The 23,350-nt window shown below is 37.9% G+C and overlaps 1 protein-coding gene across 3 annotated transcripts; it reads left to right on the top strand.

The window, feature by feature from the left end:
- Positions 1–391: 391 nt before the first annotated feature.
- Positions 392–21,065, top strand: LOC124543466 (structural maintenance of chromosomes protein 3). Of its 3 annotated transcripts, none has more exons than XM_047121691.1 (23): positions 392–499; positions 611–725; positions 1,158–1,297; positions 1,399–1,557; positions 2,019–2,144; positions 2,498–2,665; positions 4,016–4,107; positions 4,895–5,048; positions 6,369–6,598; positions 7,516–7,725; positions 8,562–8,661; positions 8,954–9,100; positions 9,388–9,546; positions 9,734–9,892; positions 10,395–10,606; positions 10,904–11,066; positions 11,187–11,350; positions 11,446–11,653; positions 15,566–15,742; positions 16,861–16,997; positions 18,916–19,096; positions 19,788–20,203; positions 20,929–21,065. In XM_047121691.1, the coding sequence occupies exons 1-22, from the start codon at positions 485–487 to the stop codon at positions 20,181–20,183; spliced, it is 3,612 nt and encodes a 1,203-aa protein (XP_046977647.1). In that variant the 5' UTR covers positions 392–484; the 3' UTR covers positions 20,184–20,203; positions 20,929–21,065. The 3 variants fall into 3 exon arrangements, with proteins under 3 accessions (XP_046977647.1, XP_046977648.1, XP_046977651.1); XM_047121692.1 differs by having other exon boundaries at positions 400–499; positions 19,788–20,183; XM_047121695.1 differs by having other exon boundaries at positions 400–499; positions 19,788–20,207.
- Positions 21,066–23,350: the final 2,285 nt, after the last annotated feature.

Here is a 23,350-nt window from a genome sequence, read left to right as displayed (position 1 = left end):
GATAAAATTTTTTTAGTAGAATTTATAGGTAAAATTTTAGTATAATATTATGGTATGTACTCGATATGAATAAATTTTTTATATTTATAGCTTACACTCACTCACACTCACTCTCGGAATTATTAATTTTCAACTTAGCGCCATCTAGTGACGTTTACAAAAATGTAGTAAGTGTAGGTAATAACATAATTTTACGTTAAATTTTTTTTTTTTTGAACATAGTTTATTTTCTGTAATAAACATTTTCTACAAAATTGTATTAAAAAAAGAGTAGTGTAGATAAAATACAATAATTTGTACTTTATGAAATGTAAGCACTGAAGCATTACGTGCCGTTGCCGCCTTTTTTATTTTAAGGAGTACGAGTACTTTGTATTTTTAATCTGTGTAACTGTATTAGTGGTTGAAGTGTCAATGAAGAAATGGCGGTGAATGCTTGGATTAAATTTTTAAGTTAACTTAACAAGTCTATAAATCACTAAAAATGCATATAAAACAGGTAAAAACCCTAGTCAATTGTTATAAGCAGTGTGTGCATAACATATCCTTATTATTTATAGTATTTTTCATTTGTGACGTGTATTGTTAAATGACATTGTTTTGTTTATAGGTGATTATTCAGGGTTTTAAAAGTTATCGTGAACAAATAGTAGTGGAACCTTTTGATAAAAGACATAATGTAGTCGTGGGGCGTAATGGTTCTGGAAAAAGTAACTTCTTCCATGGTAAGTATCACATTATAACCACGAACTCCTAAAATTTTCACAACATAAACAATGTGTTATCATTCAATTATATTTGTTTTATTGAATAAGTTTTAGATATTTGTTATAATAAATCGTATTATTTGATACTCCTCAAAGCTATTTTTCAATTTATTATACTATTAAACACTTTTTTGACAATAATATTCATAGCTTACAACCAAGCAGACCTATAACATTATTTACATGAACTTAACATGAACAATTCTTTCTATGCCAATATATATACAATACAGGCTAAATAATTATTATTTAAAAATATGTATTATTTTAAAATCCACATTTCATTATTTTGTCTAGAAGGGATAATTGGCATCGGTTTTGTTCAATATAATTAATCTTGACTTTCGTTTAGTGTGCTCAATAAAAATATTAATTATTATTATGTTACAGCAATTCAGTTTGTACTGAGTGATGAATTTTCACATCTTAGACCAGAACAGAGACTTGCTCTTCTCCATGAAGGCACTGGACCCAGGGTGATATCTGCCTTTGTGGAAATCATATTTGACAATTCTGATAATAGAATACCGGTAAGTTAGTTTATTTATTACAAATATTAAGCATCCTAGTAGCTTCATAAATATAAATACTATATTCAAGAATCCTTTTTATAATTTATGATTGCTTTCAGATTGAAAAAGATGAAATATTTTTACGCCGAGTTATTGGTTCGAAAAAAGATCAATTTTTCCTTAACAAGAAAGTTGTACCTCGCTCTGAAGTACTAAATCTTTTGGAAAGTGCTGGCCTCTCTAATTCAAATCCATACTATATTGTTAAACAAGGAAAGGTAAATTTATTGGTTTTTTTTAATTTAAATTTTCTCCTAGATTTAATTAATATTAAATAATGATTTGATAAAGTTTACCTGGATTTTATAGTTTCCTAATGCTCAAAATATTATTATTTAAATAAACATAAATTACTCTCAATGCATTCACAATATTTATGTGAATATTTTTATTTAAAATAATATGAATGTATGAATATAATTTATTTAATTTTTCTATCTTGAAATTATCAAGTCTGACGTTTGGAAATTGTTAACAGTTTTGTGTGTTGTAAAATATGTAAATTATAACCCTACAGCTGAATTGTAGTCATTTCATAGCCATCTTGCACAATATTTGGGGAGCGCACTAGTTTAACGTATTGTATGTCTGATGCATCCTTCAATGTCACTGAATGAATTCTATCAATAGTATTATCATTTTTACTTTCTATGATTTATTGTTTTTATTTTATGAACAGATCAATCAAATGGCAGTAGCTCCTGACTCGCATAGGTTAAAGCTGCTGAGAGAAGTAGCTGGGACTAGAGTATACGACGAGAGGCGTGAGGAATCTGTTACCATACTCAAAGAAACTGTTGGCAAGGTTAGAAAATTTTCTACAAATCATTCGATTGTACTTATAATAGTAACATTGATTCATGGTAAAAGTTATTTCTGTAATTCCACATGAATTGGTATAACCTAGTTAATAACTATTATAGCAGGACATACTTATGTCATAGATCTCTGACATTGTAAATAATATTTAAGATTCTATGAGCAACAAAAGTAGACTGCTTACTTGTAAATATATATTCCCATACTGAGGATTCATGTGAAACATTTTAAGTTTTTATTTTAGAGTGTCAGTAATATTTTTTTCTAGATAGAATATAAAAATTCCAGTTAATGATATTATTGTTATTTATCTCAATTTAATATAATTATTTTTTACAGGTTGAGAAAATCAATGATTTTCTGCAAACAATAGAAGAGAGATTAAAAACTCTTGAGGAGGAGAAAGAAGAACTTAAGGAATACCAGAAGTGGGACCGGGCTAGACGTGTCTTAGAATTCATCATCCACGACACAGAACACAGAGAAAATAAGCGCAAATTGGAAGATGTTCGTATACTTATTATATATAACTATTTACTTTAATTAAATGACTAATTCTGAGCTTTATATAAGTCTATATTAAGGGTCAATGTGCTTAAAGCATTCTCTTAATGTCTGCCACTTCATAGAATGTGTTCCTGAAAGGTCATAAGTAGCTTTTATTATATATTATTATTGTTTACTTTCTGTATTGATTACATAATAAAATCTATGAATTTTGTTTTTCAAAGTAATTAAAAATATAAGAAGAAATACAGTTTATGAAATATTTATTATGTAGTTTATATATGACAGTATCAGGAATACATTAATGAAATGGCCGGTTGATAAAAAACAAACAAGCAAAAGTTAAAATGTTCCAAATTTAAAAGTATTATACAAAAATTAGTTTGATAGTTGTGACCTTATCGTAATATATTAGTATTCTTACCCTGATTAAACTGCTCTCAGCCGATGAGACAGCTTGCGACTACGGACATGATTGCGGTTTACCTCAATCATACTAATGTTACAGAGAGGTAAGTTTTCTTTGCTTATATGTATTTTTGTTTGTTTGTTTTTTACGCTAGTCAAACTACTGAAATTATATAGAACTTATTATTCTGTGACTCTGGAGATCTTGACGCATTTGAAGCGAACATTGTCATAACTAATAAAAACTTGGTATATCTCTTTCTCCGCTGACTTTTAGGGCTGTTCTTTTTTGATTTTATATGAATTATATTATTTTATATGAATTCAACTTTTTAAAATTTTTGGTGTTGCCAAACCATCATGAGTGGTCAAGTGGTCACTATCACTCATAAACTGGCACTCTCAGAATGTTAATTATCCAGTACAGCGGTCGGCAACACGCGGCCCGTGAATATTTTGTAAAAAAGTTGACAAATATATTAAACATACAAGAAATAGCGTCTCAGATGCAACTTCAGACATGACACTAAAATTTGCCTAAAATCAGTTTCCTATTTAGGTCGTTTGTAGTTTTCATTTCTTTATTTTTATAAGTCCAAACATATAAACATAATTTAAGTATTATGTGTACGAATTAAATTCTGTATCTTTTAACAATTTTCAATAGCATTTTTCTTTTTTCTATGGAATTGTATGGGCTTCCAAGGTTAATATCGTGACTGCGGTCCACCTATACTTTATTTTGCCATCTTGTGGCCCTTGCCTACCAAAAGGTTGCCGACCGCTGATCCAGTACCCAACCTGATCTTGCACAAAGACTACCGTCTAACTTGTTCTAATTTAAATTATTGGCGTGATATATATTCCATAAACTTTTACTGATTAACTAGGCTATGAGTTTAGTTTAATAGTGAGAATGAAATGAATTGTACATTATTGCAGTTGGAGAAAATGCGTGCGAACAGTGGCAAAGAGCAACAGCACTATGCGGACATGGTGCGTGAAGCTCAGGACCACGTGAGGGAATCTAACAGGTATTTGACCTACCTGTACCCACCTATGTATAGTACGACACAACTTAGATGTCGCATCGGCAAAATTCGTAAAACCGATCACAGCCGAATTGAGTACGCTATCCCAAATTATCAGTATTAATATCTCATGCGAATATGATCTTTGCACAAACGTAATAACGTGTAATATCATATGCCCAAATATATTCGTCAATTTGACGCGTCGATTTACATACACTTGTTTTCTCTGACGCGTGAATCTATAGCGACGAATAGCGTCGAATGGCGCGATAGGGAGCTATTTCTATTGGTTGTGTAAATCGGCAGTAATCGGTTTTATTTTCATTCCATTGCATTTTCCGATGCTACATCTAATTTGTGTCCTACTATAGCTACTTAAGTTATATGTTACTGGCAACGCGTTCCGGCATATTACCAAACGGATATACCTATCTATATATAAACGTAAAAAGTAAACTATATATAAACCTAAAAAGTAAATTCTTGTCATCTCCAACTAGAAAAGTATAATTTTTCGGCTTTTCTAAGCCTTCCTCTATTAACTCTTTACTGATGAAATCCGCCTATAATACCGTTGCGTATTTTCGAAGATAACATGTTTTCGTACTTTATTTTTGAAAAAAAAAAAAAAAACAAAACTTATGATACCGAAACGAATATATGTATGTATGTCTATGGTTTTAAATAAAATTAATTATAAATTATAAAAAACTTATTAAAAAAAAATACCTATCATATTAATATATTTGAAATCAATAATTTTTTTAATTTTTTTTTTTTATTTAAGGAAACTGAAAGACGCTCGTAAAGACGTGGCTGCGACGCGAGAAGAGAAAGACATACTATCGACTGAACAGCAGCAGCTGTTGCGGGAAAAGACCAAACTCGAGTTAGCGATCAAGGACCTCACCGACGATGTCGATGGAGATAATAAGTCTAAGGTATTGTGTTTCTTTTTATGGTATAGGTTGGCGGACGAGCATATGGGCCACCTGATGGTAAGTGGTCACCATCACCCATTGACAATGACGCTGTAAGAAATATTAACTATTCCTTACATCGTCAATGCGCCATCAACCTTGGGAACTAAGATGTTATGCCCCTTGTGCCTGTAGTTACACTGACTCACTCACCCTTCAAACCGGAACACAACAATACTGAGGCTGTTGTTTGGCGGTAAAATAACTGATGAGTGGGTGGTACATACCCAGACGGGCTTGCACAAAGCCCTACCACCAAGAAGTGCTGTAACAATGAATATTTCGATATAAATATACATTAAGGATATAGTCCAAATCGAATGAGGTAAAGATACAGACCTTATAATTACGTATTTCATGCGATTGCTAAAAACTCATTCGTATTGTGGACTACTTAGATTCTTCTTAATTCTTCAAATTTTTTTTTGCGAATTTGCAACGAATATCATAGATTAATCAAGTTCCCCGATGTTTTGTGTCAATTTGCTGTCAAATGTTTTGCCTCTCGCGATAGGCTATTTGACAATGCGAAAAATAAATTGTGAATTGTTGTAATCAGTGTATATTATGAGTTTAAAAATGGTTATTTACGAACGAAACTTAAAAATAATACTTAATTTATTTAAAAATCCATAAATAAATATGCATTTTTTCAAACGTTAAAAAAAAATCTCTCCTCCTCAAAGGGAGAGGAGGCCTTTAGCCCAGCTGTGGAAATTTACAGGCTGTTGTTGTTGTTTGTTGTTGCAAACGTTTGTCACGTGACACAAAACGCTCCTGATTGGCCGGGCTTATGATGAAGTCACTTTCTTGTAAACCTTGCTTTTCTACTATATGTACCACAGATTAAAATACAGCAAAGTGACGTCACCGACCACATTGCAGCGCCATATTGTCCAAGTAGCGTTATTGCGCGCTATTAATTATTTGGGATTTTTAATACGATATTTTTCGGCAAATAGGTACTAGAAATAAAAAAATCAACTTTTAATGGGTTCCTTAACTTCGACTTAATAATTTAAAAAGTATTTTAAAAACCAGTTAAATAGCCTATTGTAATAGACTATATTCCCTCAATTACCTTAAAGTTTTCAGTTTAAGGTAGTTGAGGGAAGATGGCATGCAAGAATATGCTTAATATTAAGCGTTACGAAAATGCTTCCAAGAGTAAAACCGATATAAATGTAAAATACAAAAATCTATTCATTATGATATACAAACAGTTTTGATAGAACTATATATCAGAACTATCATAGTTTATGGTTTAATGTTTTTTCATAGGAAAGAGCAGAGGCTGAACTGGAACGTCTTCGTCAGCAAATATCGGAGAAGGAGCGTGAATTGGAAGAGCTTAAACCTAAATATGAAGAGATGAAGGCACGCGAGGAAGAATGCACCAGAGCGCTGGCGCTCAACCAACAGAAGAGACAGGAGCTGTACGCTAAGCAAGGGAGAGGCACGCAGTTCACGTCCAAGCAAGACAGGGATCGTTGGATCGAGAAGGAACTCAAGTAAGTACTACTTTGCAATAAATATTATTCAATAAAATTAGCAATAATAGGCTATTTGACAATGCGAAAAATAAACGGTGTATTATTGTAATCAGTGTATATTATGAGTTTAAAAATGGTTATTTACTAAAGAAAGTTGAAAATAATACGTAATTTATTCAAAAATCCATAAATAAAAATGATTTTTTTTCAAACGTTTGTCACGTGACACAAAACGCTCCTGATTGGCCGGGCTTATGATGAAGTCACTTTCTTGTAAACCTTGCTTTTCTACTATAGGTACCACAGATTAAATTACAGCAAAGTGACGTCACCGACCCCATTGCAGCGCCATATTGTCCAAGTAGCGTTTTCGCGCGTTATTTAAATATGGAATTTTTAATTTGATATTTTTCGGCAGATATGTACTAGAAATAAAAAAATCAACTTTTACTGGGTTCCTTAACTTCTACTAAATAATATAAAATGCATTTTAAAAACCAGTCAAATAGCCTATTGCTAGGAATTCTAATTTCAAATATTATTAGAGTTATATATTACTCGCTTGTGTAGTAACCTTCCCGAATTACTTATGTTAGCCTTCATAACCACAATAAGTATCCTTTTGGTCTCTGGGGATGAATAGGTGTATTTTTGGTCATATGTGTTTAGAGGTTTGATGTTAATGCACTCAATCTTATATATGTATTATTTATTTTTATTTATATTTATTTATATGTCTCATTTTTTTGTATGTGATGTTGTCTCATTTATTTATTAATTTATTATTTATTTATATTGGATAATAAATTAAAATAAAATAATGACTGATTATATTTTGTATTATGTATGATGGAAGTTTGTTATTAAATATTAAAATCACTCCTAACCACAGAGTACAACTTTATTATAATCCATTTTTTACCTCTCTTGTTTAGATCCCTTAATAAGCAGATAAAAGACAAAAAAGACCATGAGAACAAATTACGGGAAGACTTACGCCGTGATGCGACGAAATTGACAGAGCTAGAGAAACGTATAGAGGAAATGACGAAAGAAATGGAACGCCAGCGAGTGGCCATCGACGAACACAACAAACAGTACTACGAATGCAAGAAGCGGAAGGATCAGGAACAAAGTTCTAGAAAGTGAGGGAATATCTATACATATAATAAAATTGGAGTGTCTGTTTGTAATATCAAAATAGCCTTTTTTTATTCAATGCATATTATAGACGGAACATATACTAAAATAAGATTTTTTGCAATTTTTGTCCGTCTGTCTGTCTGTTTTCCGTCTAATCTCTGGAACGGCTGGACCGATTTTGATGAAACTTTCTCTGGCAGATAACTGATGTAATAGGGAGTAACTTAGGCTACATTTTTTTTGTCAGATTCAAAGGCGTACAAGGTCGCGGGCACAACTACTTCAGTGGCTACCTTACATTTATTTTCTTAGTATCATCCTGGAATTAAGCAATATATTGTTGTATCACAGAAAGCTAGACTTCAATTGTCATGAATACTTTTTTATATGTTTGCCAAATTACCAATAATTATGTTAATTATGTTATAATTATGTTCTGACTTGAAGAGTTAGTTAACCCACTGGCCTTGTGCTTAGGGTTACACTTAACAAGAGATATAACATCTTAGTTATCAAGGTTGGTCTCGCATTGGCGTTGAATGGAATTATTAATATTTATAACAATGCTATTTGGTATGGGCTGTGGTGTCTACTTACCATCAGGTGGCTCATTTGCCCGTCCTGTCATTAGATAAACAAAAACAAAACTTTTACTTTTATAAAAATTAATATAATTTATAAAAATTTCTTTCTTTAAGTTGATTTCTAAAGTGAAAATGATGTTTCTAGATTTTTCTAGATATTTCTAGATTCGATTCCAGGACTTGTATGTATATTTAATGTTCAAATAATTATCATTATTCAATGTAAATATGTTATATGTTAATATCGTTTTTAGTGAATTATGGCGCAAAGAAACAACATTGACACAAAATTTGTCATCGCTGAAAGAAGATTTGGCAAAGGCTGATCAAGCGTTACGTTCAATGGCTGGAAAGGTAAATTTCTATCTTGAAAATAATTCATATAATACAGATCGTCAATATTAGGAAAAAATTGAGAACTGATAGAAATGCCACATCCTATACAACTAAAATGAAATGCTCTAAATGTTGTAACATTATATTTTTATAAAAATACATTAAACATAAGCCCATAAAATCCTTAAAACCTTAGGGAGTAAGATAATATGTCCCTTGTGCCAGTATTATACTGATTATTAAGTTGTTCAAGTATTAAGATCTATAATTTTAGACAAATGAGGAATTTAATTGTACTTCTTAATTTCAGCCTATATTAAACGGTAGGGACAGTGTGCGAAAAGTTTTAGAAACATTCCAAGAGAGGGGAGGAGATTGGGCCAAAATAGCTACGCAGTACTACGGACCCGTCATAGAGAACTTCACCTGTGACAAGACCATTTATACTGCGGTCGAGGTGAGTCTTATATATTTCAATACAAAATAAAAATATACCTAAACTTTATTCCAATCAAGAGACTAGATATATACCTGAGATATTCATATTCCATGCAATGTACTAATTTCCTGTGTTATATCCTGCATTACAGTAATTTCTGCTTTAATATATCTTTATTTATAATACAATCCTATTTTACTTACGCTGTGTAGATCCACTTAATTTTTTCCAAAGATTCTCATACAAAAATGGTGACATTCTAATCGCCCTTTTTTCAAATTTCAATTAAATAACATTAATTACAGGTTACAGCCGGTAATCGACTTTTCCACCATATAGTTGAGTCAGACACAGTGGGCACAAAGATTCTAAAGGAGATGAACCGTCAGAGCTTACCGGGAGAAGTTACCTTTATGCCTCTTAACCGTCTGCAAGTAAGGGATATGGTGTATCCCAACGACAATGTAAGCATTTGATTCAATTTAATGTATTCAATAATAAAATGAAATGTATCCATGAAATGTTACAGTAAATATATTTATAAGGCATTTCTATCTGAATTTATAATTATATGTTATGTTTAATAGATTAATCTATTTAATTTGTTTGCTTCTTTATATTTTCAATAGTAACAATTTATGTTATTTCCAGAATGCAATAGCTATGGTACAGAAGCTTAAATACGATCCTAAATACGCTAAAGCTATGAAGTATATTTTTGGAAAAACACTCATCTGCAGGAATCTAGAGTGTGCTACCGAGCTGGGCAAACAGTTTCACTTGGACTGTGTCACACTAGAAGGAGATCAAGTATGTTCCATTTAAAATTTTTAAATCTTAAATACATGTGTTATATGTTAAAATAGAGTAACTACTGAGTTTCTTGTCGGTTCTTCTCGGTAGAATCTACTTTCCGAACCGGTGGTAGATTCACTTAATTGTAAAATGACGATTCAAAAGTGCTTGTAAAAGCCTACTTGAATAAAGTTTATTTTGATTTGATTTGATTGTTTTGTATATAATAAGTCTACATGTATTACTCACAGACAATTATATAGAATTTCAGTGTCCATTGTCACTTAAAAAATAATAGTTTTTGATTAACTGTCAGAATTATAGTAGCATGTGGTATGGTTAGCAAAGAAATTGCGACTTCAAATACCGTTAGTCTGAATGACTGACATATTTTACAATTTAATTGTTTTGTAGTGTTGTTTAAAGACAGTCAAATCATCATAAACATTTTGGTTCCTAACATACTAATCTAACTATTAATAATATTTCATATGAATGATAACTCGCTCAATTTAAGGTGTCTTCAAAAGGCTCGCTGACTGGTGGTTATTTCAACCAATCGCGTTCTCGTCTTGAAATGCAAAAGACCAGATCAGAGTTGATGGAACAGATCACCACATTAGATGAGGAGTTGAACACACTACGACAGGAGTTGAACAAGACTGAAACGAGTATAAACACCATTGTGTCGGAAATGCAGCGGACAGAGACGAAACAGGGAAAGGCCAAGTATGTACAATGATAACTACTTATTTTATTTTATATTAAATTCCAACAATGATTGTTGTATTGTTGATATATATGTTGTTGTCTTGTCAATAACAGGAGCAAACTGAAAGATTAACTGTTTTGTAAAAAAACAAAGGAATTTGAAACGATATATAAAAAAAAAAAAAAAAGTCCCAAAAAGTATACTTAGCGTCTACCACTGAAATGTTAGCAAATTTGTGTGACAATAAAAAAAATCGAGGTAAATTTAATAAATTATTTCAAGACTACAAAATTATTAATTTTGTTATATTCTAGGGACATATTTGACAAAGTGAAAGCAGATATACGTCTGATGAAAGAAGAATTAGCATCTATAGAAAGGTTCAGGGGGCCGAAAGAGCGGTCGTTAGCGCAGTGTCGCTCCAGCTTAGAGGCGATGCAGGCCACGAAAGAGGGTCTGGAATCTGAATTGCATCAGGTTAGTGGACAAAACTTATAGACCATCCTTTTCATAGTTTTTTTTATATTATTTTTTCTGTTAACCATTGGGGCAAAATTGCTACCGAAAAAACCTGAGAACATTTTTTTTTTCTTTCAGGAACTTATGGAACAACTGTCCACTGCAGATCAAGGAAAGGTAGACGAATTAAACGATGCCATCCGGAGACTGACCCAGGAAAACAAGGAGGCCTTCAGTCAGAGAATGAATCTCGAAGCAACTAAAAACAAACTTGAAAATCTTCTAACGAATAATCTTATACGGTAATCTTAAATAACTAAAGTCACTTATTTATATATGCAGATGTTCATTAACTATTGAGACTAATTATATAAGTCATATGTGATTATTTGCGCAGACGCAAAGACGAGCTCGTTCAGGCGCTGCAGGAGATATCGGTGGAGGACCGCAAGCGGCGCCTCGCCAACAGCAAGGCCGACCTCGCCGCCGCCGAGAAGCGCATCCGACAGATCAACCGCGAGCTCGAGGACACCGAGCGCGCCGTGCAGGCCGCCGTGCGCAACGAGAAGGCGCTCAAGGTGGAGCTCGACAAGTGGCGCACCAAGGTAGGCACGTCGACACTAACACCGAGCGCGCCGTGCAGGCCGCCGTGCGCAACGAGAAGGCGCTCAAGGTGGAGCTCGACAAGTGGCGCACCAAGGTAGGCACGTCGACACTAACACCGAGCGCGCCGTGCAGGCCGCCGTGCGCAACGAGAAGGCGCTCAAGGTGGAGCTCGACAAGTGGCGCACCAAGGTAGGCACGTCGACACTAACACCGAGCGCGCCGTGCAGGCCGCCGTGCGCAACGAGAAGGCGCTCAAGGTGGAGCTCGACAAGTGGCGCACCAAGGTAGGCACGTCGACACTAACACCGAGCGCGCCGTGCAGGCCGCCGTGCGCAACGAGAAGGCGCTCAAGGTGGAGCTCGACAAGTGGCGCACCAAGGTAGGCACGTCGACACTAACACCGAGCGCGCCGTGCAGGCCGCCGTGCGCAACGAGAAGGCGCTCAAGGTGGAGCTCGACAAGTGGCGCACCAAGGTAGGCACGTCGACACTAACACCGAGCGCGCCGTGCAGGCCGCCGTGCGCAACGAGAAGGCGCTCAAGGTGGAGCTCGACAAGTGGCGCACCAAGGTAGGCACGTCGACACTAACACCGAGCGCGCCGTGCAGGCCGCCGTGCGCAACGAGAAGGCGCTCAAGGTGGAGCTCGACAAGTGGCGCACCAAGGTAGGCACGTCGACACTAACACCGAGCGCGCCGTGCAGGCCGCCGTGCGCAACGAGAAGGCGCTCAAGGTGGAGCTCGACAAGTGGCGCACCAAGGTAGGCACGTCGACACTAACACCGAGCGCGCCGTGCAGGCCGCCGTGCGCAACGAGAAGGCGCTCAAGGTGGAGCTCGACAAGTGGCGCACCAAGGTAGGCACGTCGACACTAACACCGAGCGCGCCGTGCAGGCCGCCGTGCGCAACGAGAAGGCGCTCAAGGTGGAGCTCGACAAGTGGCGCACCAAGGTAGGCACGTCGACACTAACACCGAGCGCGCCGTGCAGGCCGCCGTGCGCAACGAGAAGGCGCTCAAGGTGGAGCTCGACAAGTGGCGCACCAAGGTAGGCACGTCGACACTAACACCGAGCGCGCCGTGCAGGCCGCCGTGCGCAACGAGAAGGCGCTCAAGGTGGAGCTCGACAAGTGGCGCACCAAGGTAGGCACGTCGACACTAACACCGAGCGCGCCGTGCAGGCCGCCGTGCGCAACGAGAAGGCGCTCAAGGTGGAGCTCGACAAGTGGCGCACCAAGGTAGGCACGTCGACACTAACACCGAGCGCGCCGTGCAGGCCGCCGTGCGCAACGAGAAGGCGCTCAAGGTGGAGCTCGACAAGTGGCGCACCAAGGTAGGCACGTCGACACTAACACCGAGCGCGCCGTGCAGGCCGCCGTGCGCAACGAGAAGGCGCTCAAGGTGGAGCTCGACAAGTGGCGCACCAAGGTAGGCACGTCGACACTAACACCGAGCGCGCCGTGCAGGCCGCCGTGCGCAACGAGAAGGCGCTCAAGGTGGAGCTCGACAAGTGGCGCACCAAGGTAGGCACGTCGACACTAACACCGAGCGCGCCGTGCAGGCCGCCGTGCGCAACGAGAAGGCGCTCAAGGTGGAGCTCGACAAGTGGCGCACCAAGGTAGGCACGTCGACACTAACACCGAGCGCGCCGTGCAGGCCGCCGTGCGCAACGAGAAGGCGCTCAAGGTGGAGCTCGACAAGTGGCGCACCAAGGTAGGCACGTCGACACTAACACCGAGCGCGCCGTGCAGGCCGCCGTGCGCAACGAGAAGGCGCTCAAGGTGGAGCTCGACAAGTGGCGCACCAAGGTAGGCACGTCGACACTAACACCGAGCGCGCCGTGCAGGCCGCCGTGCGCAACGAGAAGGCGCTCAAGGTGGAGCTCGACAAGTGGCGCACCAAGGTAGGCACGTCGACACTAACACCGAGCGCGCCGTGCAGGCCGCCGTGCGCAACGAGAAGGCGCTCAAGGTGGAGCTCGACAAGTGGCGCACCAAGGTAGGCACGTCGACACTAACACCGAGCGCGCCGTGCAGGCCGCCGTGCGCAACGAGAAGGCGCTCAAGGTGGAGCTCGACAAGTGGCGCACCAAGGTAGGCACGTCGACACTAACACCGAGCGCGCCGTGCAGGCCGCCGTGCGCAACGAGAAGGCGCTCAAGGTGGAGCTCGACAAGTGGCGCACCAAGGTAGGCACGTCGACACTAACACCGAGCGCGCCGTGCAGGCCGCCGTGCGCAACGAGAAGGCGCTCAAGGTGGAGCTCGACAAGTGGCGCACCAAGGTAGGCACGTCGACACTAACACCGAGCGCGCCGTGCAGGCCGCCGTGCGCAACGAGAAGGCGCTCAAGGTGGAGCTCGACAAGTGGCGCACCAAGGTAGGCACGTCGACACTAACACCGAGCGCGCCGTGCAGGCCGCCGTGCGCAACGAGAAGGCGCTCAAGGTGGAGCTCGACAAGTGGCGCACCAAGGTAGGCACGTCGACACTAACACCGAGCGCGCCGTGCAGGCCGCCGTGCGCAACGAGAAGGCGCTCAAGGTGGAGCTCGACAAGTGGCGCACCAAGGTAGGCACGTCGACACTAACACCGAGCGCGCCGTGCAGGCCGCCGTGCGCAACGAGAAGGCGCTCAAGGTGGAGCTCGACAAGTGGCGCACCAAGGTAGGCACGTCGACACTAACACCGAGCGCGCCGTGCAGGCCGCCGTGCGCAACGAGAAGGCGCTCAAGGTGGAGCTCGACAAGTGGCGCACCAAGGTAGGCACGTCGACACTAACACCGAGCGCGCCGTGCAGGCCGCCGTGCGCAACGAGAAGGCGCTCAAGGTGGAGCTCGACAAGTGGCGCACCAAGGTAGGCACGTCGACACTAACACCGAGCGCGCCGTGCAGGCCGCCGTGCGCAACGAGAAGGCGCTCAAGGTGGAGCTCGACAAGTGGCGCACCAAGGTAGGCACGTCGACACTAACACCGAGCGCGCCGTGCAGGCCGCCGTGCGCAACGAGAAGGCGCTCAAGGTGGAGCTCGACAAGTGGCGCACCAAGGTAGGCACGTCGACACTAACACCGAGCGCGCCGTGCAGGCCGCCGTGCGCAACGAGAAGGCGCTCAAGGTGGAGCTCGACAAGTGGCGCACCAAGGTAGGCACGTCGACACTAACACCGAGCGCGCCGTGCAGGCCGCCGTGCGCAACGAGAAGGCGCTCAAGGTGGAGCTCGACAAGTGGCGCACCAAGGTAGGCACGTCGACACTAACACCGAGCGCGCCGTGCAGGCCGCCGTGCGCAACGAGAAGGCGCTCAAGGTGGAGCTCGACAAGTGGCGCACCAAGGTAGGCACGTCGACACTAACACCGAGCGCGCCGTGCAGGCCGCCGTGCGCAACGAGAAGGCGCTCAAGGTGGAGCTCGACAAGTGGCGCACCAAGGTAGGCACGTCGACACTAACACCGAGCGCGCCGTGCAGGCCGCCGTGCGCAACGAGAAGGCGCTCAAGGTGGAGCTCGACAAGTGGCGCACCAAGGTAGGCACGTCGACACTAACACCGAGCGCGCCGTGCAGGCCGCCGTGCGCAACGAGAAGGCGCTCAAGGTGGAGCTCGACAAGTGGCGCACCAAGGTAGGCACGTCGACACTAACACCGAGCGCGCCGTGCAGGCCGCCGTGCGCAACGAGAAGGCGCTCAAGGTGGAGCTCGACAAGTGGCGCACCAAGGTAGGCACGTCGACACTAACACCGAGCGCGCCGTGCTGTATTTCTTAATCGTGCCTTTACTGACTGCCTTCTTCCCTTGGATATTCGTGTTGTAATACAAATCTTCAACAATTATAAATTTACTATGTCATACATACAGATATATACCGACATTTTGTTTTCGAAATAAGTTAAGGCCTTAATTATAAAATAGAGAAATTATTTCAGGAAAAAGAAGCGCAAGATAAAATGGAAGAAGATGCAAAGGGATTGGAAAAAATGGCTTCAAAAGAAGTGCTACTGCAGGAGAAAATACAAGAGTCTCTAGACAAAATAGCGGCACTCGGCACCTTGCCCAATGCGCCCGAGTTACACTCGAAATACCAGAAGATGTCTTTGAAACAGGTTAGTGTTCCCCTCGTTTTTGAGTTAGTTGCTTGCTTATCCTATTTCCGAGCCGGGAGCCATGATTGGCCTACTTAATAAAACGATGGTAGCTTGAGTCGAAATATTCAATATTTTCATTATTAGGCTATTTGACAATGCGAAAAATAAATTGTGAATTATTGTAATCAGTGTATATTATGAGTTGAAAAATAATACTTAATTTATTTAAAAATTAATAAATAAAAATGCATTTTTTTCAAACGTTTGTCACGTGACACAAAACGCTCCTGATTGGCCGGGCTTATGATGAAGTAACTTTATTGTAAACCTTGCTTTTCTACTATATGTACCACAGATTAAAATACAGCAAAGTGACATCACCCACCCCATTGCAGCGCCATATTGTCCAAGTAGCGTTTTCGCGCGTTATTTAAATATGGAATTTTTAATGATATTTTTCGGCAAATATGTACTAGAAATTAAAAAATCAACTTTTACTGGGTTCCTTAACATCTACACAATAATATAAAATGGATTTTAAAAACCAGACAAATAGCCTATTAATTTCAAATATTGTACTCCTCATTAGAAAACCATTGTTCAGTTGTGGAATAGTCAAGAGCTACTTTTTTTTATTTTCAATAATCTGGTGTACTAAAACGACTTTTTATTTACTCATATTTAAATGGCGTTTAGTTGAATACAATCAACTGAATTGAAATTAGCAACTCCGGATTAACTGCGCTGTCCGAATCTTCGTCAGTTCTTCTTAAATCAGGTTGTTTGGTTTTTCGAACTAGGAGTACTTTTCATACTAGTTAAAAAATATATGATTTTTAGTTAGACTATTACACTACCTACAACCTACAATTCGTTTATTGTAATTTTCATTTTTGTTACTTTTATTCATAAGATAATAATAAGTTAATATATGTTTTCATTACATTTAATACCTATAGGTACGATTAAAAAGAATTCCAATATATAATACTGGATTTGGAATCCATTCCATATTTTCCAGACCCGTTAACACTTTAACTAATAATCACATAAGCAACGACAAATTAATTTATTTCACATTTTATAACACAAACTCACACAACTCTAATAAAACTAATAATGTTACTTTTGTCCAGTTATTCAAAGAACTAGAGAAAGCAAATCAGCACCTCAAGAAATACAATCACGTCAACAAAAAGGCTTTGGACCAGTTTATAAGCTTTTCGGAACAGAAAGAAAAACTATACAAGCGGAAAGAAGAACTCGATATTGGGTAAGTTTAATAAGCGTTTTTTTTTTTAATATTTTTAATAGTTCTAAAATTTGAAGAAACTAAGATATATTATTAAATTAATCATCAAGAAATGGTCGGTTTAAATTTATAGAATTCCTTTAATATAGCATGGTTAATATTAAAAGCAAATATATTTAAATAAATGATTAATTGTTTAGTAATTAAATAATTCACTATAATGATATCTCATCTTGACTTGATAATAGGTAATGATGATCTAGTGTTCGATATTGGACCATAATCATTATTGAAATTAAAGAAATTTGTACATTTTCAATCTTTTTTCAACTGCTATTTCCATTTTTTAAGCAACAAAACAAAAATGTTTAACAAACAAAGATGCAAAAATAGTAATCTGTTCTTATTCTTGCCTTTTTATTTTCAATCTTCATTAAAATCTCTTATTTCTTTAACAATATTCGCGTAGATCAGATCTTTCGCTACGTTAGCATACATGTAATCGAAATGATTGAAATTTTCCAAATAATAAGAGTTATAAACACTTGGCAAAGCGTTGAACAGTAACGAAACATCAGCTACATCAGATAGCAAATCGTTGCTGCTGTAAAAGAACACATTTGGAACCGTCACTCTCCCCAAATTATAATCGGGCGGTAATTCTTGACCATATCTCACTAAGTTCTCACTCGTCCCGTAATCGAAACGACAAAATCTTCCCGAGGAATATAACTGTCCGTAGTGAATTATTTGCAAAGTTGACGAGTTTGTCGGTATGTGACCGTTAATGATTGGAACTAATGACGGTTTCATTAATTTGTAATCGTTTCCGATAACTGATTGTAGCAAGTTGTCGCAACCAATTGGAAGTATGTTGCATAAGAAGTATTGTATTTTACTCAAATGATCCGTGCTCGATGTGTAAATGTCGACGTTCGATAAATATCCAAGGATTCCGTACGCCGACGCCAATAACTTTAGTATCGGACTCCTCGCGTGACCCATCCAAGTTACCGGTGCCAGTGAGAACATTATTTTGACTTTGGTATTATATTCCGGTCTTAATGAGTTCATTACGTAAAATATTGTCGTTCCCTGTGAATATCCAACGTAGTATAATTTATCCTCTCCCGTTACATTCAGGGTATAGTCGATCATAGCTGGCAGGTCGTAAGTTCCAATTTCGTCCCAAGAAAACTTCCAAAAGTCCGGTTGCGTTTGGTTTAATGTTATGTGCGACGGAGAATATTTGTTACCTCTCGCATTTCCCATCCAAACATCAAATCCTTCCTCTACTAGGTAATATGCGAGTGCGTTATTGGGCCCCTGCAAAACCCAACTGTCTGAAGAATCGAGGATCCCGTGCATCAGAAATACGATATTTTTTGTTATGTTTCGTGCAGGCATTCTTTGAATATTCAAAATATAGCCGTCTTCGGTTGTGAGCGTGTGTTCCTCGATTCTGTATCCATATTTTGTTACCAACTGAGTTATATTCAAATAGGCATCTTCTAGATCTGGTTCGATTCGCTTGCTATTTCCCTCATCTGTGTTTACTACATCTTTGATCCCGCTGATTAAATTGTTAATTATAAAGTAATTAAAATTATCGAAACCCTTTGAAAATAACGGCAAAGTTATCAAGCAAAGTAATAAGAAATGACTCCTGAACATTTCGATTCGTTGTTTGAAATAAATATCAAGTATAACTGGAATAGTATTTATACCGCGACAATTGCTATTGTCATTACCATATCTTATGGTTTCGTATCGTTCCAAATTATTTAATGAACTTGACATATTGACTTATTACATTTTTTTAGAGTGTAGCTATTAACTCTAATAAACTAATATCTTAATTAGCATTGGTTAGTACATAAGTTGTAAGTTACGACATTTTAAAACAAAAAATAAATCGTTGACTGATTTTTTTTTGCAGTGGAGAAAAAATTCGCGAATTGATTGAAACACTGGAGCACAGAAAACTCGAAGCCATACAATTCACGTTCAAGCAAGTCAGCAAAAATTTCACGGAAGTTTTCAAGAAGTTGGTACCTCAAGGGCGAGGGAGTCTTATAATGAGGGTCGCGCCCGATGAGGGACAAGACACAAACCCCGACGTGAGTAGACTATTATTCAAATTTTATTGACGTGTTAAAAATATAACGTTGTTAAATGATTTCCATTCACTAGTATATTACAGTATAAGCCGACTATAGGCTTTTTTTCACAAGTCCACAAGTGGCTACATTGTCATAGAGACTTAGAAACAGACAGTCAGTAAATAATTTTTAAAAACTTGAAATGAGATAAGGAGATGTTCGCGAGACATTATATTAATTTTTGTACATTATAATTTGAATTTAATTAGATAGATACATATATGTATGCATTTTAGATATCAGATACTGTACATTATTTTATATATATATATTTTTTTAATATATTAATATTACACTGTATTTATTTATTATGTTTATATCTGCTCTGTACACCCCTACCTCTTTCAACATCTGTTTTCCTCTACCTTAAGGTTGCCTGGAAGAGATCGCTGTGTTAGCGATAAGGCCGCCTCTTGTACACCTTTCATCTAACCGTGTATATGTGATTTATTTACTGGTGTAAAATAAAGAGTATTTTGATTTTTTGATTTGATTTGTAGTATATAAGCCGACTTTTTCACAAATTAACTAGTTCCACAAGTCGCTACATTCTCATAGAGACTTTTAAACAGACAGTCAGTAAATAATTTTTAAACTATTTTTTAAAACTTGAAATGAGATAAGGAGATGTATGTATTACGTGTCGCAGCGCGCCAACGCGGACCCGTTCACGGGCGTGGGAATCAAGGTGTCGTTCACGGGCGGCGACGGCGACATGCGCGAGATGAATCAGCTGTCTGGCGGGCAGAAGTCGCTGGTAGCGCTGGCGCTGATATTCGCGATCCAGAAGTGCGATCCGGCGCCCTTCTACCTATTCGACGAAATCGACCAGGCGCTCGACGCGCAACACCGCAAGGCCATAGCGAATATGATCCACGAACTGTCAACGTCGGCTCAGTTCATAACGACGACGTTCCGGCCCGAGCTGCTAGAGCACGCGCACAAGTTCTACGGCGTCAAGTTCCGCAACAAGGTCTCGCACGTCGAGTGCGTCACCATCGACGAGGCGCGCGACTTCGTCGAGGACAGCGCCACGCACGCCTAGGTCGACTGGCGACGTGCCTCGTTTGTATTCTCTCTTACTTGTAGTTGTTGCAGACCATATCTATCTATCTACATTCATCTAATAACACTAATATCCTCCAGGCATCTTCCATTAAGGATTGAGCATAGGGTTTTTTTTTTTATGGTATATGTTGGCGGACGAGCATATGGGCCACCTGATGGTAAGTGGTCACCATCACCCATAGACAATGACGCTGTGAGAAATATTAACTATTCCTTACATCGTCACTGCGCCACTAACCTTGGGAACTAAGATGTTATGTCCCTTGCGCCTGTAGTTACACTGGCTCACTCACCCTTCAAACCGGAACCGGAACACAACAATACTGACTACTGTTATTTGGCGGTAGAATAACTGATGAGTGGGTGGTACCTACCCAGACGGGCTCGCACAAAGCCCTACCACCAAGTATTCTCTCTTACTTGTGTTTGTTGCAGACCATATCTATCTATCTATCTACATTCATCTAATAACACTAATATCCTCCAGGCATCTTCCATTAAGGATTGAGCATAGTGTGTACTAGTTTAACTTTTAATTTGTACACGTATTTATATGTATATGTAAACACATTATAAGATGTCTACATGCAATAAGATTTTTCGTAAAAATTAAGTTCGAATTATGGCTGAAATAACACTAAAATACCTGTCATAATATGTTTAATATATGAATGATAAATCGATTCTAGGGAGAAATTAAAGTATCGAATTTATTGTTTCAGATCGCCGTTGATTAGACGATGATGAAATGTCTTGGACGACTTCATTTTATCCCGAATAGGAGAATATTGTTTGGATCGACATCGCGAACTGTCAAATAGCCTTCATTCAATTTGATTAATAAAGAGTAATCATAAGAGATAATATGAAGTATATCATTATTTTCGTTATTGGAAAATTTACAAGTAACATATTATGTGAAAGCATTTATTTTAAATGTGTAAATATATTTAAAAAAAATGCAACGAAAATATTGTTTTGACAACGTTACTTTCTGTTAAGTTCGCGACGCTTCGATTGTGATCGAACCAATATTGTTTTTTCTTAAATAATTCTGCGTATTACTTTCTCAAAAGTGCGGGAACATTTTTTGTTAATTATTATAATTTTGTATTTGATATTTTTAATCCGAAAATCGGTTCAGCTTATCACATTCTTCATTTCTCCCGGTTCGGTTGACATTATCTTTATCTGTATTGTGTAAGTTTTCGATTTTTATTTAAGATTATTAAATATATTGACATATTTGTAATATTAGATTTTAAAACAGTGTTAAAATAAAACACAAGTTAATAATAAATAAATAAAAAAATATATTTTTTTATTATTGTATCATTAAACTATTCTATATATATATTATAATATGAATTTTATTATCTGTCGCACTATTTAGATGGAACTTTTCTTTTGTTATCCCCAATTAAAATTTTAAAATAATAATATAGGAAGCTTGTAGATGATGAATCTGATTGCATGTTCTGCCGGTGTTAAAATAGAAAATAAAAAAAAAAAACTTTTTATGTAACTTGCCCCTGCCAAATTATTTGGCAAGAAATTATTTTCAAAATATAAGGTCCCCTACTAGTTCGTTGCTATTCTCGTCATTTTGAAAACATTCAATAAGACTTCGATTGAAATTACCAGTCTAGGCCCGCAGTTCCAGAAGTCTTAGGTTCAAACCCTAGGTCAGGTCAAAAATTTTAATTATCGAAGTCTGGGATTTTGATAGTGAGGGAGTTATGAGAATTCTAGGAAATAAAAAGCATTATAAGATAGAAGTAATTTATTTACAACTTTAGAATAAGTATCACGCATATTGTCTCTCAATACAAAACGCTATTGCTTTTGAAACCTTATTCTAGAAACGGATATCAAAAACTCAATCTAACGCTTTAAGAACAAAAAAAAATACGATTCACACATTAAAAATAACTAAGTGTGGATAATTTGAAGCCAAAATATATTATTTGTACATACGTTTGTAGCAACTGGTCAAAACATTGGATTTCAACTTACTTCATAGAAACTTTTTTCTAGAAAAATATAATCTCAACAATATACATAATAATATTTTATTAATATTAAGTTTTACATGAAAATTTTGTTTTACTCTGAGTTATGTGTTAATTGCATTTTTGCAACAACAGACTACCTACTAGGTGGTCTTTTGTTGAAAAAACTAATTCTAATATTACATACAGGCTTATAATCCAAAAACAAATTCTAATGACAGAATCAAAATACAAGGAAACGTAGTACGAAGAAAATATCAGTCATCGAGTAACAACATATATTGTAATGCGTAATTTGTTAAATATTTGTTTTTATACTCTAGCGGTTAACCTTACACTTAATGGATAACTTACTTTAGATTATCTGTGTCGCTTTAAGACTGAATAAATCCTGTGGCAGTAGTACGTGCAAATTTAATTAGCCGAACTCCGAGATTTCACGAACGTAAAACAGTAAAAAATATCGATAGCCACGTAAATAAACATAATTTGTAACAAAAATATAATGGAAAAATATGTTTGTTCAGAACTTATTGAAGGTGTATGTAACTTAAACACAAAATCAAATAGATTAGATATTTCTTCCTTATTACTTAGATTAGTTTACTATTCCATTACAACAGTAAAATCCTGTACTTAGATACTGATGCATGTAACAACGCGTCAATAAAATAAATGCCGATCAGAAAAACACAACCAAGTTCCAGTTTTTACAAATACATATTTGTACCGTTAGTAAAACAGACATATTACTCATGTATTATCGTGTTTTTTTTCATCACTGGTGTTGCTATTGTCCAAAATATGTTTATTTTAATTATTATTTATAACCAATTGGAGACAGCCATCAGTAGTACGCGCTTAATTAACACCTGATCGAAGCTTATATAGTATTAGTATTTATAATCTGTTGTAATTGAGCTGCTATCCTTTGCCATAGTTTATCAGTTTCAATAACTTAATATCAAGTATAGTACATACATTATATAAACTTATACAATAATATAATTTGGTAATTATGATATGTTCTAAGAAAAACAGCTTAATCGATATAGCTATTTTAAGAAATGTTAACAATTTTACATTCATCAATAACAGTAAATATTGAGAACTATTTGTCATATACAAAATC

Source organism: Vanessa cardui, chromosome 3 (assembly GCF_905220365.1).
Source record: "Vanessa cardui chromosome 3, ilVanCard2.1, whole genome shotgun sequence".
Lineage (NCBI taxonomy): Eukaryota > Metazoa > Arthropoda > Insecta > Lepidoptera > Nymphalidae > Vanessa > Vanessa cardui.
Note: the sequence above shows the minus strand (reverse complement) of the source record. Positions and strands in the feature narration are given on the sequence as shown.

Bases quoted from the DNA above. Each gene is read 5' to 3' on its own strand.
- LOC124543466 (XM_047121691.1), top strand. The intron at 6,599-7,515 runs GTAAGTACTACT...TCTCTTGTTTAG, and splicing joins TGGATCGAGAAGGAACTCAA to ATCCCTTAATAAGCAGATAA. The intron at 19,097-19,787 runs GTGAGTAGACTA...TACGTGTCGCAG, and splicing joins GACAAGACACAAACCCCGAC to CGCGCCAACGCGGACCCGTT.